Source organism: Physcomitrium patens, chromosome 2 (assembly GCF_059467195.1).
Source record: "Physcomitrium patens ecotype Gransden chromosome 2, ASM5946719v1, whole genome shotgun sequence".
Taxonomy (NCBI): domain Eukaryota; kingdom Viridiplantae; phylum Streptophyta; class Bryopsida; order Funariales; family Funariaceae; genus Physcomitrium; species Physcomitrium patens.
This window is the reverse complement of record NC_143411.1, coordinates 14,671,076-14,683,176: the sequence shown is the minus strand read 5'-3', so window position 1 is coordinate 14,683,176 and position 12,101 is coordinate 14,671,076. Positions and strand designations below refer to the sequence as shown.

Sequence of the window (12,101 nt, the reverse complement as noted above, 5' to 3'; positions counted from 1 at the left end):
ATTAAAATTTTAGGAAAAATAATATATAATATAGAATTTGAATTCTTGTTTGGAAGAAGAAAAATCTTCATAGAATGGAAGGAACTACATTAAGAAAGTACTACATAAAATTGACCATAGAAAAAAAAAGTAGCTTCTTGTTAGATCCAAACCAACATGCTTCATTGATTGTCCTTGAGACTTTTATTTTTATTTTTATTGCAAATACAAGTTGTATTGGAAATTTTTTTATATTTAGAATAAATGGAAGCTCTTTTATTGAGGAAGTTAATGTAATTTGCAAAATAAACACCAAATTTTGAGCAAATTAGCCTTCAAGAATTCTTGCTTTAAGAACTCAATCCATTAGTTGTGTAGTTACAAATTGGATTCTATTGCAAAGTCTTTAGTAAGGGGCAATATTCTTTAGTAGTATCACCAAAGATCCAATTTTGAGACAAAGCCTTAATTTGGCTATTTTAGATGGATTAAGAAACTTGATGAATTTGGTTGGATAAACATTATTATTGTCAATACCATCTTCAACAACAACTTCATTGATGTTGTTATGTAATAACATGGCCATTAGGTGAAAGAAAAAAGAAAGTATTTTATTATAGAAGAACGTAATTAAAAAGATATAGTAAGAAAACATAGATAAATGATAGGTAGGTAGTAAAATCTATTAGTGTTAAAATTGCCTTTTTTAAAAAATGGATTCTATTTACTTTGTAGAGCCATAAATAAGAGAAAATAAGAAAAATAAAGACTATAAGCAAATGCAGGAAGAAGTTAAGAGTTGATTTTAGTAAAAAATATCTTAAGAAGACAAGAGTTGATACCTAAAGAGGACTAGTTGCCAACCAAGGTCAAATTAGACTTTAAGGCACAAAATCGAGCACCTATGGTGACTCCAAGGTTCTTTTGTAAATCAATGGAGAGATTTACTCTCAAACTTGAGGAGAGATTTTTGAATATTGGTTTCATATCATTTGGATTAATATTGAGATTTTGAAGGATTTTCAAAATTAATAATATACTCTGTAGGTTTATATTTTGAAAAATAAAATTTGCTTACAAATTTGAGGGTTTTTTGAGTTTCATAGCATGAATATAGGTAAAAATTAGGATATTTATTGTTGTGCATGTTTTAAATGTATGTGAGAAATTTGAGGTCAATTGATCAATTATATTGAAGCATATGATGGTTTTTGTAGGTTATGATCTCAAAAATATGAAATTTAGGATTTGTAAGTGATATCAAGATTTAGGAATATTTCCACATTGGATTAAAGAAAAAATTGGTAAAAATAATAAAGACTTAAATATCTATACATAATCTAATTTTTGAAGAAATTGAATAGTTTAATAAGGAGAAATCTTTGTTGAAAGATCAACATTCAAATCAAAGAAAGAGTGCAGCCAATGAACAAGAGGTTTTGGGAGCTTTTCTTGCAATTGGTAAGTCCGATTCTTCTCAAATTTTGTATACTTGTAAATTGCTTAAATTTTGGATGGAATTTTTAATAATATCTATAATTCAATTAATATTTATTGATGTTTCAAATAGCTACAATAATTAATTGAAATTTATTTGAGATTTTCTTGGAATTGTTTAGGATTTTATCTAGTGTTAGGATTTGATTAGGATTTTTTTAGGATTTCATTAAGATTTGGCTTAAAATTAGGATTTAGGATTTTTTAGGATTTGATCAGGATTTATCTAGAAATTATTTAAGATTTTTTTTAGAATTTGATTAAGATTTATTTAAGATTTAGAATTTCATTAAGATTTGATTGAGATTGGTTTAAGATTTTATTAAGATTTTCTTAGGGTTACATTAGAATTTGATCAAAATTCAATTAGGATTTTTATTTTTAATAATTATTTAATATTTATTTATTATATATATTTCATTAAGATTAATTTATGATTTCTTTATATTTCTATTATGAATTCTTAAGACTTCTTTTAATTTTATTTAAAAATTTATTAGTATTTTTATAATTAATTAAAGTTTATTTAAGATTCTATCAGAGTTGTTAGAATCATCTTGTTGCAAGTTCCATTTTTTCTTTTACAACTAAATATCTAGTATATTCTCAAGCAAACTTCATGTAATATGACAATGCTTAGTGGTGTTTGCTCATTTCAAAAAAGAGTTTGAAGTGCAACAAAGGACCTTTGTAGAGACTTGCAATGGAAATTTCTCTAAGGCAATAATATATATCAAGAATATATGGATTGATGCATACAAGGATATATTTATTGCTACAAGGAAAAAATGTTTTTGCCACTTTGGGGATATTGTGACCTTTGTAGTAGAAAACATGCATCACATACTCAAGCAATATCTTAGATGAAGTAAGTTTGATTTGTTTGGCATATGTCAATGCATTGAGCTTTGCATCAAGATCATGTATAAAAAACATGTTGCATAACTCTTTCATAAAAAAATATGCATCTTGATATTTGACAATCCAATTCTTTGCCGTGAGAACTTTTAAGATGTCAACGGACTGATTTCTAATTATGCATTAAGAAAGGTCTACAAACATGTTAAATTTGCATGTTTATATATTACTAGAAATATTGAATCCTGCAAAGACACCTTCAACACAATGCTTGGTTTATTATGCTCACATAAAATTCAAACTATGCTATGTGAGGAGCAATGCTTAAACCTCAAATCTTTGATTGCTGTTGGTACTTGTCAAAACAACCAACAATCTCCCTTCTTATTAAAAATACCTTCATTTCTTTGCTTGATATATTAGAAGATGTTTCAACAATCATTAATAGTCTTTCATTACATCAACAAATATATGTGATTTTAGAATTCTAAACTTTGTCAAAGAAACAACAACAGCATATTGATGAATCTTGGATGGTGTAGACTAAAGAACATTTGTCATAGAGAAATGACATAAGAAGAAATCTATTGGATGTTAGGACTTTTAATAAAAAGTGTTGACTATATCTTATAGTACATAGAGTAATGTTGGACATTGATAAATAAATTACAAGTTCTTTTAATTTGGACAATTAACAAAATGATAAAGTTTAAATTATTATTTTTTTGTTATTTTTTCAACATTAATGCAATAAAAAGTAATAAGAATTGAAAAAAAGAACATAAGATAACATAGTATGAAGCATTAGTACTACTAGGTATGTTGTGATGTTATTTTTTACTAAGATAGATGTCATTTTATAAAAATTGATTGTAGTTGGTTTGAAGATATTGAGATGAAAAAAGAAAAAATTATTGCTTAGCAATAATAATAAATGGCTTGTTGGTTTTATTGGAACATAATTGTATTGAAGGTTTGTTGCAATCTATTTGTATTATAATATGATATTATGAAATATCTTGTTTTAATTGCATTCATAGCTGAAAAAAGATAATATATGATTCAGATTTCTTCAAATCCTAAGTTATATTATTTAGCTAGGATTTTATTTTGTACCATTGTTTCAAAGAAAGGTATATAAGGATCATCTTGTAAAGAGCATTATATGATTTGTCAATATTTGCCTTGTATTTTTAAAGATTTGTTGGTGTAATTATAATATAAATTATAATATCAAGTTAAAGAAAAATTGGTCTTTTTGTCTCTTCACAATAGACTTGAGATGTACCTCATATATCTCCTTATTAAAGAAGAAGAGACAAGTCTATTGCTGTGGTTGCTATGAGCTATGTTATTGCAAAGTTTTCTTTTGAGCTTCTGATTTTATTAAGAATGATTCTTTGTGAGGACAATATGGATTGTTACTTTTGGCAAGATACACCTTTTTACTACTAGCATCTATTTATTTATTTATTTATTTATTTTAATTTTTCTTATGTTGAAAGAAGATAAAAAATTGAATGATTTGTTTCTTATCTATAATGCAATATAATGATCTTTTAAAAACAATAGTAAATTGCTTAGACAAAGTGCAGATTTAAATTTTTTTGGGGGGAAACAAAGCCCTCGAAGGCCTCTATAGATACATTAGAAGGGCTATTGGAGGAGGAGTTGCTACCTCTCTTAAAATCCTCTCTCTCCTTCTTATTGTTGTATGATAATTTAAGTATATGATAAAAAATAAAAATATAGATGTTATTGTAGAAGAACCTAATAAAAAGATATAATAGAAAAATAAGAATAAATGATAGGAAGGCATTAAAATTTTTAGTCTTAATATTGTTTTTTATAGAAGGAACTTCTATTTATTTTGAAGGAACATAAATACTCCAAATCAAAGTAAGCAAGATAAATAAATAATATAGGTATCTTTAAAAAAAGATAATAATAGTTTTAGATAAAAATTATCTCTAATTACCAAAAATTGATACTCAAGGAGAACGGGTTGTAAGTTTGAGTCAAAATCAGACCATGAGGCACAATTCCACATACCTATGGTAATTCCAGGGTTCTTCATCAATAAGAGAGAAAGGTTAGAAGGCAAACTTATGAAGAGAGTTTTAAGAGTTGGTTTTATGTTATTTGGATTAATATTGAGTCTTGGAGGGATTTTCAAAGTTAGTAATGTACTTGGTGGGTTTAGATTTTGACAATTAAAAATATGTTTATAAATTTGAGGATTTTTTAAAATTTGTAGTATGTTTAGAGGTAAAAATTTGGAAATTTTTCATTGAATTTGTTGTAAATGTGTGTGAAAAAATTTGAGATTAATCAAGCAAATAAATTGAAGAATATGAGAGCTTTTGAGGATTATACTCTTAGATAATTGAAATTTAGGATTAATAAGGGATTTTACTTTCTTGCAATATTTGCCAATTCAATTAAGTAAAAATTTATGAGAGAAATTTAGACTTAAATAACTTTCCACATCTCAATTTTTGAAGCAATTGAATAATTTAGCAAAGAGAAATCTATGTTGAAAGATCAACATTCAAGTTAAAGAAAGAAGGCAGTCAATAACCAAGAGATTTTGAGAGCTTTTCTTCCAATTGATAACTTTAATTCTTTTTCAATTTTTTGTGCTTAATAATTGCTTGTTGATTAAAATTTGGATGAAATTTTAGTCAAGATCAATAGTTCAATTAATATTTATTGAGGTTTTAAACATCTATAGTAATTGTTTAAATTTTATTTAGGATTGTTTTAGAATTTGATTAGGATTGGTCTAGAATTTGGTTAGGATTTAGGATTTTATTAAGGTTTCATCAAGGTTTGACCTAAAACTTGATTAAGGTTCAATTAAGATTTCAATTAGGATTTCAAGTAGGATTTAATTAAGATTTGAAATAAAATTTGGTTAAAATTTATGTTATTTGAATTAGATTTAAATTAGGATTTTATTAGGATTTATTTAGGATTTATTTTTTATTTATAGTATTTTAAAAAAAAATACTATTATTTTTTAACATTTTATTTTTAATATTTCTTTAGAATTTATTCATTATTTTTCTTTGAAATTAATTTATGACTTCTTTGTGTTTCTTTTACAACTTCTTTTAAATTTACTTTAGATTGATTAAAGTTTTATTAGGATTATTAAAGATTACTTAAATTTTATTTAAGACTCTATTAGACTTGTTAGGATTGTTGTTGTATTTTTACTTATCCTCTAAAACTAGGTGTCTAGTGCATTCTCAAGCAAGAATATATGTAACACAACACTATAATTGTATTAGGTAGTAGGATCTATATAACAACATCAAGCCAATTAAAAATCTCTAATTTTTTAGATGTGCATATAGTAATATGATATGTATATGTAGCAATTTAAGATGTGACTGTAGCTTAAGCCTTAATAATATATTATCACTTAAAAAGGCCATGATTACTTGAAATAGGACTATATATTATTTATAAATAAATAAACTTATATAAAATTAAAAAAATATTAATTTATTTATAAATATAAGATTATTTTAATTAAAAAAATAATATAACCTAAAAAATGCAATACTTTGAAGCAAAGAATTTTTTTTATATAGAAATATAAAATAAATTAAATAAAAAGTAGAATATCTTATAAATTTTAACATTATTATCTAAAAAAATTAGAAATTTAAAAGATATTACACAATGTTGAGGTAAAAATACTAATTTAATAAAATTAAAACTTAATTTTATAAAATAAAGTAATTCAAAACATCATATTGTAAATACTCAAATAAAAAATTATATATATATATATATATATATATATATATATATAGTAAAAATTGAATTAATTTATAGTTATTTTAATTTTTTAAAAAAGATAACGTTTGTGATAATAATTTATGTCATGAGATTATTATTTGGTATTAAAAGCTATTAAATTTTTTAATGATTTATTTTTAATTCAAACTATAAATAAAAATTGGCTCTTAGGGTTTTATAGAAAAAGGAAAAAAAATTTAAGTTAAACCTTGCTTGAAATTACATATCAAAAGATTATACTAGTATTTAGATCTTTTATTTTATTTTTAAGACTAAAAAAAATCTCTTGAACTATTTATATATATATATATATAGTTTTTATGTTCATAAGTAATTCCTTGTAGCTAAAAATTTATATTATATTCAAAGAACATATAATCATGGTTAATATTTTAGAATGCATTAATGTCCTGTAAAACAACAAAAATCTAATAAAATTATCATAAAACTAAGTTTGAAGTTTAAAAAAATTAGATTTTATTGAATTATTTGAATAATATGAAATACTAATAATTATTATTTATATTATAGTTCAATAATGAAGTTACTTTAGTTTTAAAAGAAAAATTTAGTATTCTTCATAAGTTGTTTTTCTTTCTTTTGATTTAGGATCATAATGTATACAAAAGATATCTAATAATTCTAGTATATTATGGAAACAATATAAAAAATTAAATAAAAAACTTATATAATATATAAATTTTATAGAATTAATAGTAATTTAGGAGATGTGCTAATAAAAAGTAATTAAGAATCTTGTGAGCAATACAAAATCTAATTATATTAGAAGTATCTTTTAGATAATGACAATATTTTTAGTGTAAATCTACATAAGCAAAGATTTATTTTCCTTAGATCTTATGATATGTTATTTTTATTGAAAAATTTATTTAATAAAAGAAATAGATATTATATCTGAATTTGATTTTTAGTATTTCATTTACTGAATTTAATATATTTTTCTTTACATAAAATGCTTTAAGAATTTAGAATAAAACCAAGGAAACTTAGAATAAAACCAAGTTTAAAAGAATTAAATAAAAAAATTATTTTACTTTTAAAACTAATTTTTTAATATAAGTTAAATCTTTAAATTAATAAATATTTGTAAAAAATATTTCAAAAAAAATCATCAATAGATTTTTAATTTTGAAATATATTAATTTTTTTAAAAAAATAGACAGTTTTTATCTTTAATATTAAAGTGGTGTTATTTTAGGAAGTACTAATAGATTCTTAAAAGATACAAGAATCTATTATATCCTATTAGATTTTCTAATACATAACTTTGTATTTATAATGGTTACACCTTACATAAAATGTAGTATTTTATTTTTTTATAATATAAATTTATTTTACTATTTTAATATATCTATATTAGTATAAATTTTAGATTTAATTTATTAAGTAAGTTATTTTAATATTAAAGTTAAGGGTTTTTTTTTCATGGTTAATTTCTTCATTCAAAAATAATTTCTACATTTATTTTTCTTCTTTCTTTGCAAAAAAAGATTAATGTGCTTAGAAAAATATTTTAATGTCAAATTAAATTCTTTATAAGCATATAATCAATATATTCCTTAAAGAGATTAGTTTGTTTTGAAATAAGTTGTAGATTGAGCTTGGTAAGTTATAAAACAACACAATAATAACAATAAAAAAATTGACACAATTTTTTTTTATAAAATCAGGATGTGCTCAAATATTAAAGGAGTTTGTAATTGTACATTTCTTTTGTAAAACAGTATTGAATATTCTTTAGATTTTCTCAAATACCTATCATCTTTGATGTGACTTAGTTTGTCATAAATCACAAAGTTCTATAGCGATCTATACATTATTTGATGTAGATGACCTCTTCATCCATGTCTTTCACAATCTTGTTGGAAAATGTGTTTCTATCTAAGCATTTGACACTACAATCGGTCATTGTACTCTTGATTTCATTGTTATTTAAACTCCAACCATTACTTGAACATTTTCTTTGGTGTTTTGGGCATTCTCAAAACAAAATTAAAAACTGATGATTTTTGTTTCTTTCAATGTTTTGAATTCACAGAAAAGCATACAAGTATTGTGCCAAAAATCCAAAAACAAACATACACAGTTTTGAAAAGGACAAGGTTGTGAGACTCAGGAGAAAGAAAATGACCAGTGGCGATCATTATGGTTGCTAAGCAGCGAACATTGGGCTTCCTTGAGTAAACCATCTCTCTAAGCAAAATGGAACAGAATGGGTGGTGTCGCTGTTCGCCTTGCAACTCCCTCCACAATGCCATGGTAGACTATATATTTTAATCTACAATAAAACAACACTTCTCTATGCAAAAATAAATGAATGAATGGTACAATGGGAATTTGACCCTCACAGGAACTGCAAAGCCATATCCTCCGGAGGATGTTGCAGTTTAGGAGTTGGTGGGACACCAGGTTTTCCACCTGGCGTTGGGCGTGGAACTGGCTTTGCTTCGATGATGGTGCTTGCTGATCGCTGTAGATGAGGAACATTTGGAGTTGGAGGTTTAGGTGGATCTGGTGTTGGGCGTCCTGCTTCGATGATGATGCTCGGTGGTTTCTGTAGACGAGGCGTTGGGTTGGGAGGAGGTAATGCTGTCGGCGTTTCGTGTCCTATGTCAACGCTGCATGCTAGTTGCTGTAAATGAGGAACAGTTGGAGCAGGTACAGATCCACTTGGAGTGGGTTTGGTATCAAGTTGAGATTGCTGGGCAATTGTACTTGATAAAGGGTTTCTCAATAAGGTACAAGGAAAGGTTTTCATAGCAGGAACATTCGTGGTCCGTGAAGGTATGCCTCGCAAATAATGGCCTTCGTGACCTTCGTGTACAGTTTTGCTGTCCATCTCGCAGTCGGGGATGATATGAGTTCTTACTTGCAGATTTGACATAGGACGATGCTCGCCCACAACTCTTTGATAAATGTTGAGGACTTGATGGGGTAAGAAAGGCCTCCAATTCTGCCAAACGATTTCATCACAGCACATGAGTCAAGTCAGATACACGTTTATTGCATAGTAAATGCATATTTGAAGAGAGTTACAACAAACTCAATCGGACTTAATTTGAAGCTTACCACTTGATCTCCAACGAATGATTTGGTGAGAAGACCCGTGAGCCAGCCATGAGGTGTGTCCTGCACCTCTGTAGATGCTGGCAAAAATGTGGACTGCTGGGGGTGGTCAAATTGTGCTGATACTGGCAGCTCTGAAGTTGCACCAATTGACAGAAGTAAATTAAGGCACAGACAATGAACCAGTAGACAAGAAGATTTCGCCATTGTAAATATCCTCGCAGGCAAGAACCAAGTTGCTTGAAAGTGAGCTGGTTTTGTAAGCGCAATCTTCAGTTCTCGGAGATGCCGTGTTATTGCTGCATCCTTCCGACCTCAATACTTCCGAGCTGCCGTATTCTATGGAAGTGGAAACGTTAGAATGCTTTGAAAGAGGCCTTTCGGAAAAACAGTTCCCTCAAGTCAGATGCTCTGCAGCAGGGTCTCTTTCGAATCACGAATTGCTATGGATTGCGACTCAAATAGCTTCGTCTTCAACGCACTGCAGTAAATATGCGATAGCTTCTCGACTTTCGTAGAGGAATAAGTGCAGGTGGGATTCGAATGTGCAGTCGACTAAGCGGAGACACTCTTTGTTGCATGGCCTTGAATAATCACCGTCTGGAATGAATGGGGCATATGTCTGTTGCATGGTCTCAAATAACCACTGCATGGTCTCAAATAACCACTGCATGGAATAAATAAGGCATATGTTTGGAATGCAACCTCTTATACAATGGCGTCACAGTCAACAGTCAAAGATATCAGTATTGTCTCCGTAGAGATTCAACACGTAAAGCTCCTCGAGGGTTGCTCCTCACGTGGGACACTACAAACAGGGAAGGAAACCAGTTACCCACCATTCCTCGTGGTGACCCACCAGGTATTCGACGAAAAAGATAACTGTTACTAAGAACAATCACGTGCTCCTGCTGTCAAGAACAATCACGGAGCGCGACATCATATCATGTTGGTCAAAGGTGACCAGTAGAATCCGAGGTTGTCACAGCTTTCTGAAAAGCAACCGGATTTTCTAGAGATTCCAATCTAGCATTGAAACTTATGTCTACGCCGGAGAAAATCTGGCTTTGACACATATGCAATGCAGAGTTCTGCAGGGTACCGCGTGTTGAACAGGATGGACTTAGACCCAGGATGCGGCGTCGATGATCTCCTGAATAACACCGCGCCATGCAAGCGAGTAACTGCGATGACCGTGATGACCAAAATCAGCGACCATTCCCGTTTCAGAGGAGTTACAAATTTCTGCAGAACCCAACTAGATATCTGCTATCCACTTGTGCAGGAAGCAGGCTAGTGGAACAGCTCATTGATCAGGCTACTGAACAGCTGGTAAAGTTTTTTGTCAACAGTCTCGCAGATTTCCTGGAGCCCACTTGAAATTTGCGCCTCATGAGAGTGCGAGCTTCTGGCTGGGCTTCTCGCACTTTCGGCGATAGTATCGTTAAGTTGGCTGTGGTTCTTTTGAAGAAAGAAAAAACGGCAAGTAAGACAAGGTTGAATTCAAGGCATTACTCCGAGGAATTGGAATTTTTATGATGGTTTCTGATTTTGAATCCTGATACTTTTTTGCAGGGAATAATTGCTCCGCAGTATTGCTTCTCTCAGTCGGTTACAAGTCAAAATGGACCTTCCGCACACAATTGAGATTCTAAAGAATAATTCTGACTTGTGCATTATAGTGAGTCAGATATTATGGGAATGAAACACAAGTGGGTTGATCTTAAGAGAAGTCAAAGAGAGCAATTTGGGTCATATTCAGGTGGTTAGAAAAAATCAAACTTGCCTTGAAACGATGGTGCGATGAAGTGGTTTTTTGTATCTTACAAGCCTTGTCCTCTCTAACCACATGTCTATTCACCAAATATTTTGGGATTTGGGATTTTTTTTAGGATCTCCAATTTGCCATGTATTAGGAAGAGTATCTTTTGAACCATTCTTTTCTTGTATTTATTTAGAAGCATCAATTGTATCTCCAATCCTTGATTTTAATTCACTCTTGTCCACCTTAAGGTCCTTTCTTGTACTCTGATACATTATTTTAGTTAACATTATAATTCTTAACTAGTCAAAATCTTTTTAAAGATAGGCATAAAGAGAGTATTTCGACAATTACAGCTATTATTTTGAAAGAGATATTTTCTACATTCATAATGTATTTAATAAATTTATTTGTTTTTTTTTATTTTATTTTATAATAATTTAAAATTAATTCTTAGTATTTCATTGTAAATTTATTCTTATGAAGATTATTGAATTACCAACTTATAATAATGAAAATAATTACTAATGCATTACATCATTTAAACTTATTAATTATTAAGTATTAATATTATTAATATATATATATATTTAAATTGAATACTTATTGATATATATATATATATATATATAATTTATAAAACATAATTATATATAAAATTGAAGAAGATGTTTAAATTTGAAGGTTAATAATTATAAACAAACTTACAAAACATCTTTTAAGATATAAGAATTAAAATTAGTGTTGTGTATTTAGTAAAATTTAAAATAAAATACAGATACTAATTTTTATACTTGAATTTATTCTTATTTGGTTATTTTTAAATTGAGATTATTTCAATGATATAATTTATTAAAATTATCAATTATATAAAATAATTTTGTAAAATAATTTTGATAAAATCTGGTACAAGTTATTTTTGTATTAAATAAATCATAAGTTTGTATATTTTGATTATTTTTTATACTAATTTTTTACATATTATGGTACTATGTATGTATATATATTTATACATATACACATTTATATAACTATATTATTTAAGAAGAATTTACAAATAGAGGAACAAATTTGAGATTATTTTCAAACAGGGAAACAAAAACAA

At 27.7% G+C, this 12,101-nt stretch overlaps 1 protein-coding gene across 1 annotated transcript; it reads right to left on the bottom strand.

Annotated features, from left to right (window-relative positions):
• Nucleotides 1-8,286: 8,286 nt before the first annotated feature.
• On the bottom strand, nt 8,287-9,904 carry LOC112274008 (uncharacterized). Its single transcript, XM_024503139.3, has 2 exons — nt 9,238-9,904; nt 8,287-9,121 (listed from the first exon to the last, which is right to left on the bottom strand). Exons 1-2 carry the CDS (start codon nt 9,439-9,441, stop codon nt 8,513-8,515), a joined length of 813 nt encoding a protein of 270 aa, XP_024358907.1. The 5' UTR covers nt 9,442-9,904; the 3' UTR covers nt 8,287-8,512.
• Nucleotides 9,905-12,101: the final 2,197 nt, after the last annotated feature.

What these genes read in the sequence shown, in the direction of transcription:
- LOC112274008 (XM_024503139.3), bottom strand. Translation starts at nt 9,441, where the DNA reads ATGGCGAAATCTTCTTGTCTACTGGTTCATTGTCTGTGCCTTAATTTA. An exon ending in CATTCGTTGGAGATCAAGTG is followed by an intron (nt 9,122 to 9,237) that starts GTAAGCTTCAAA and finishes ATCGTTTGGCAG; the next exon opens with AATTGGAGGCCTTTCTTACC.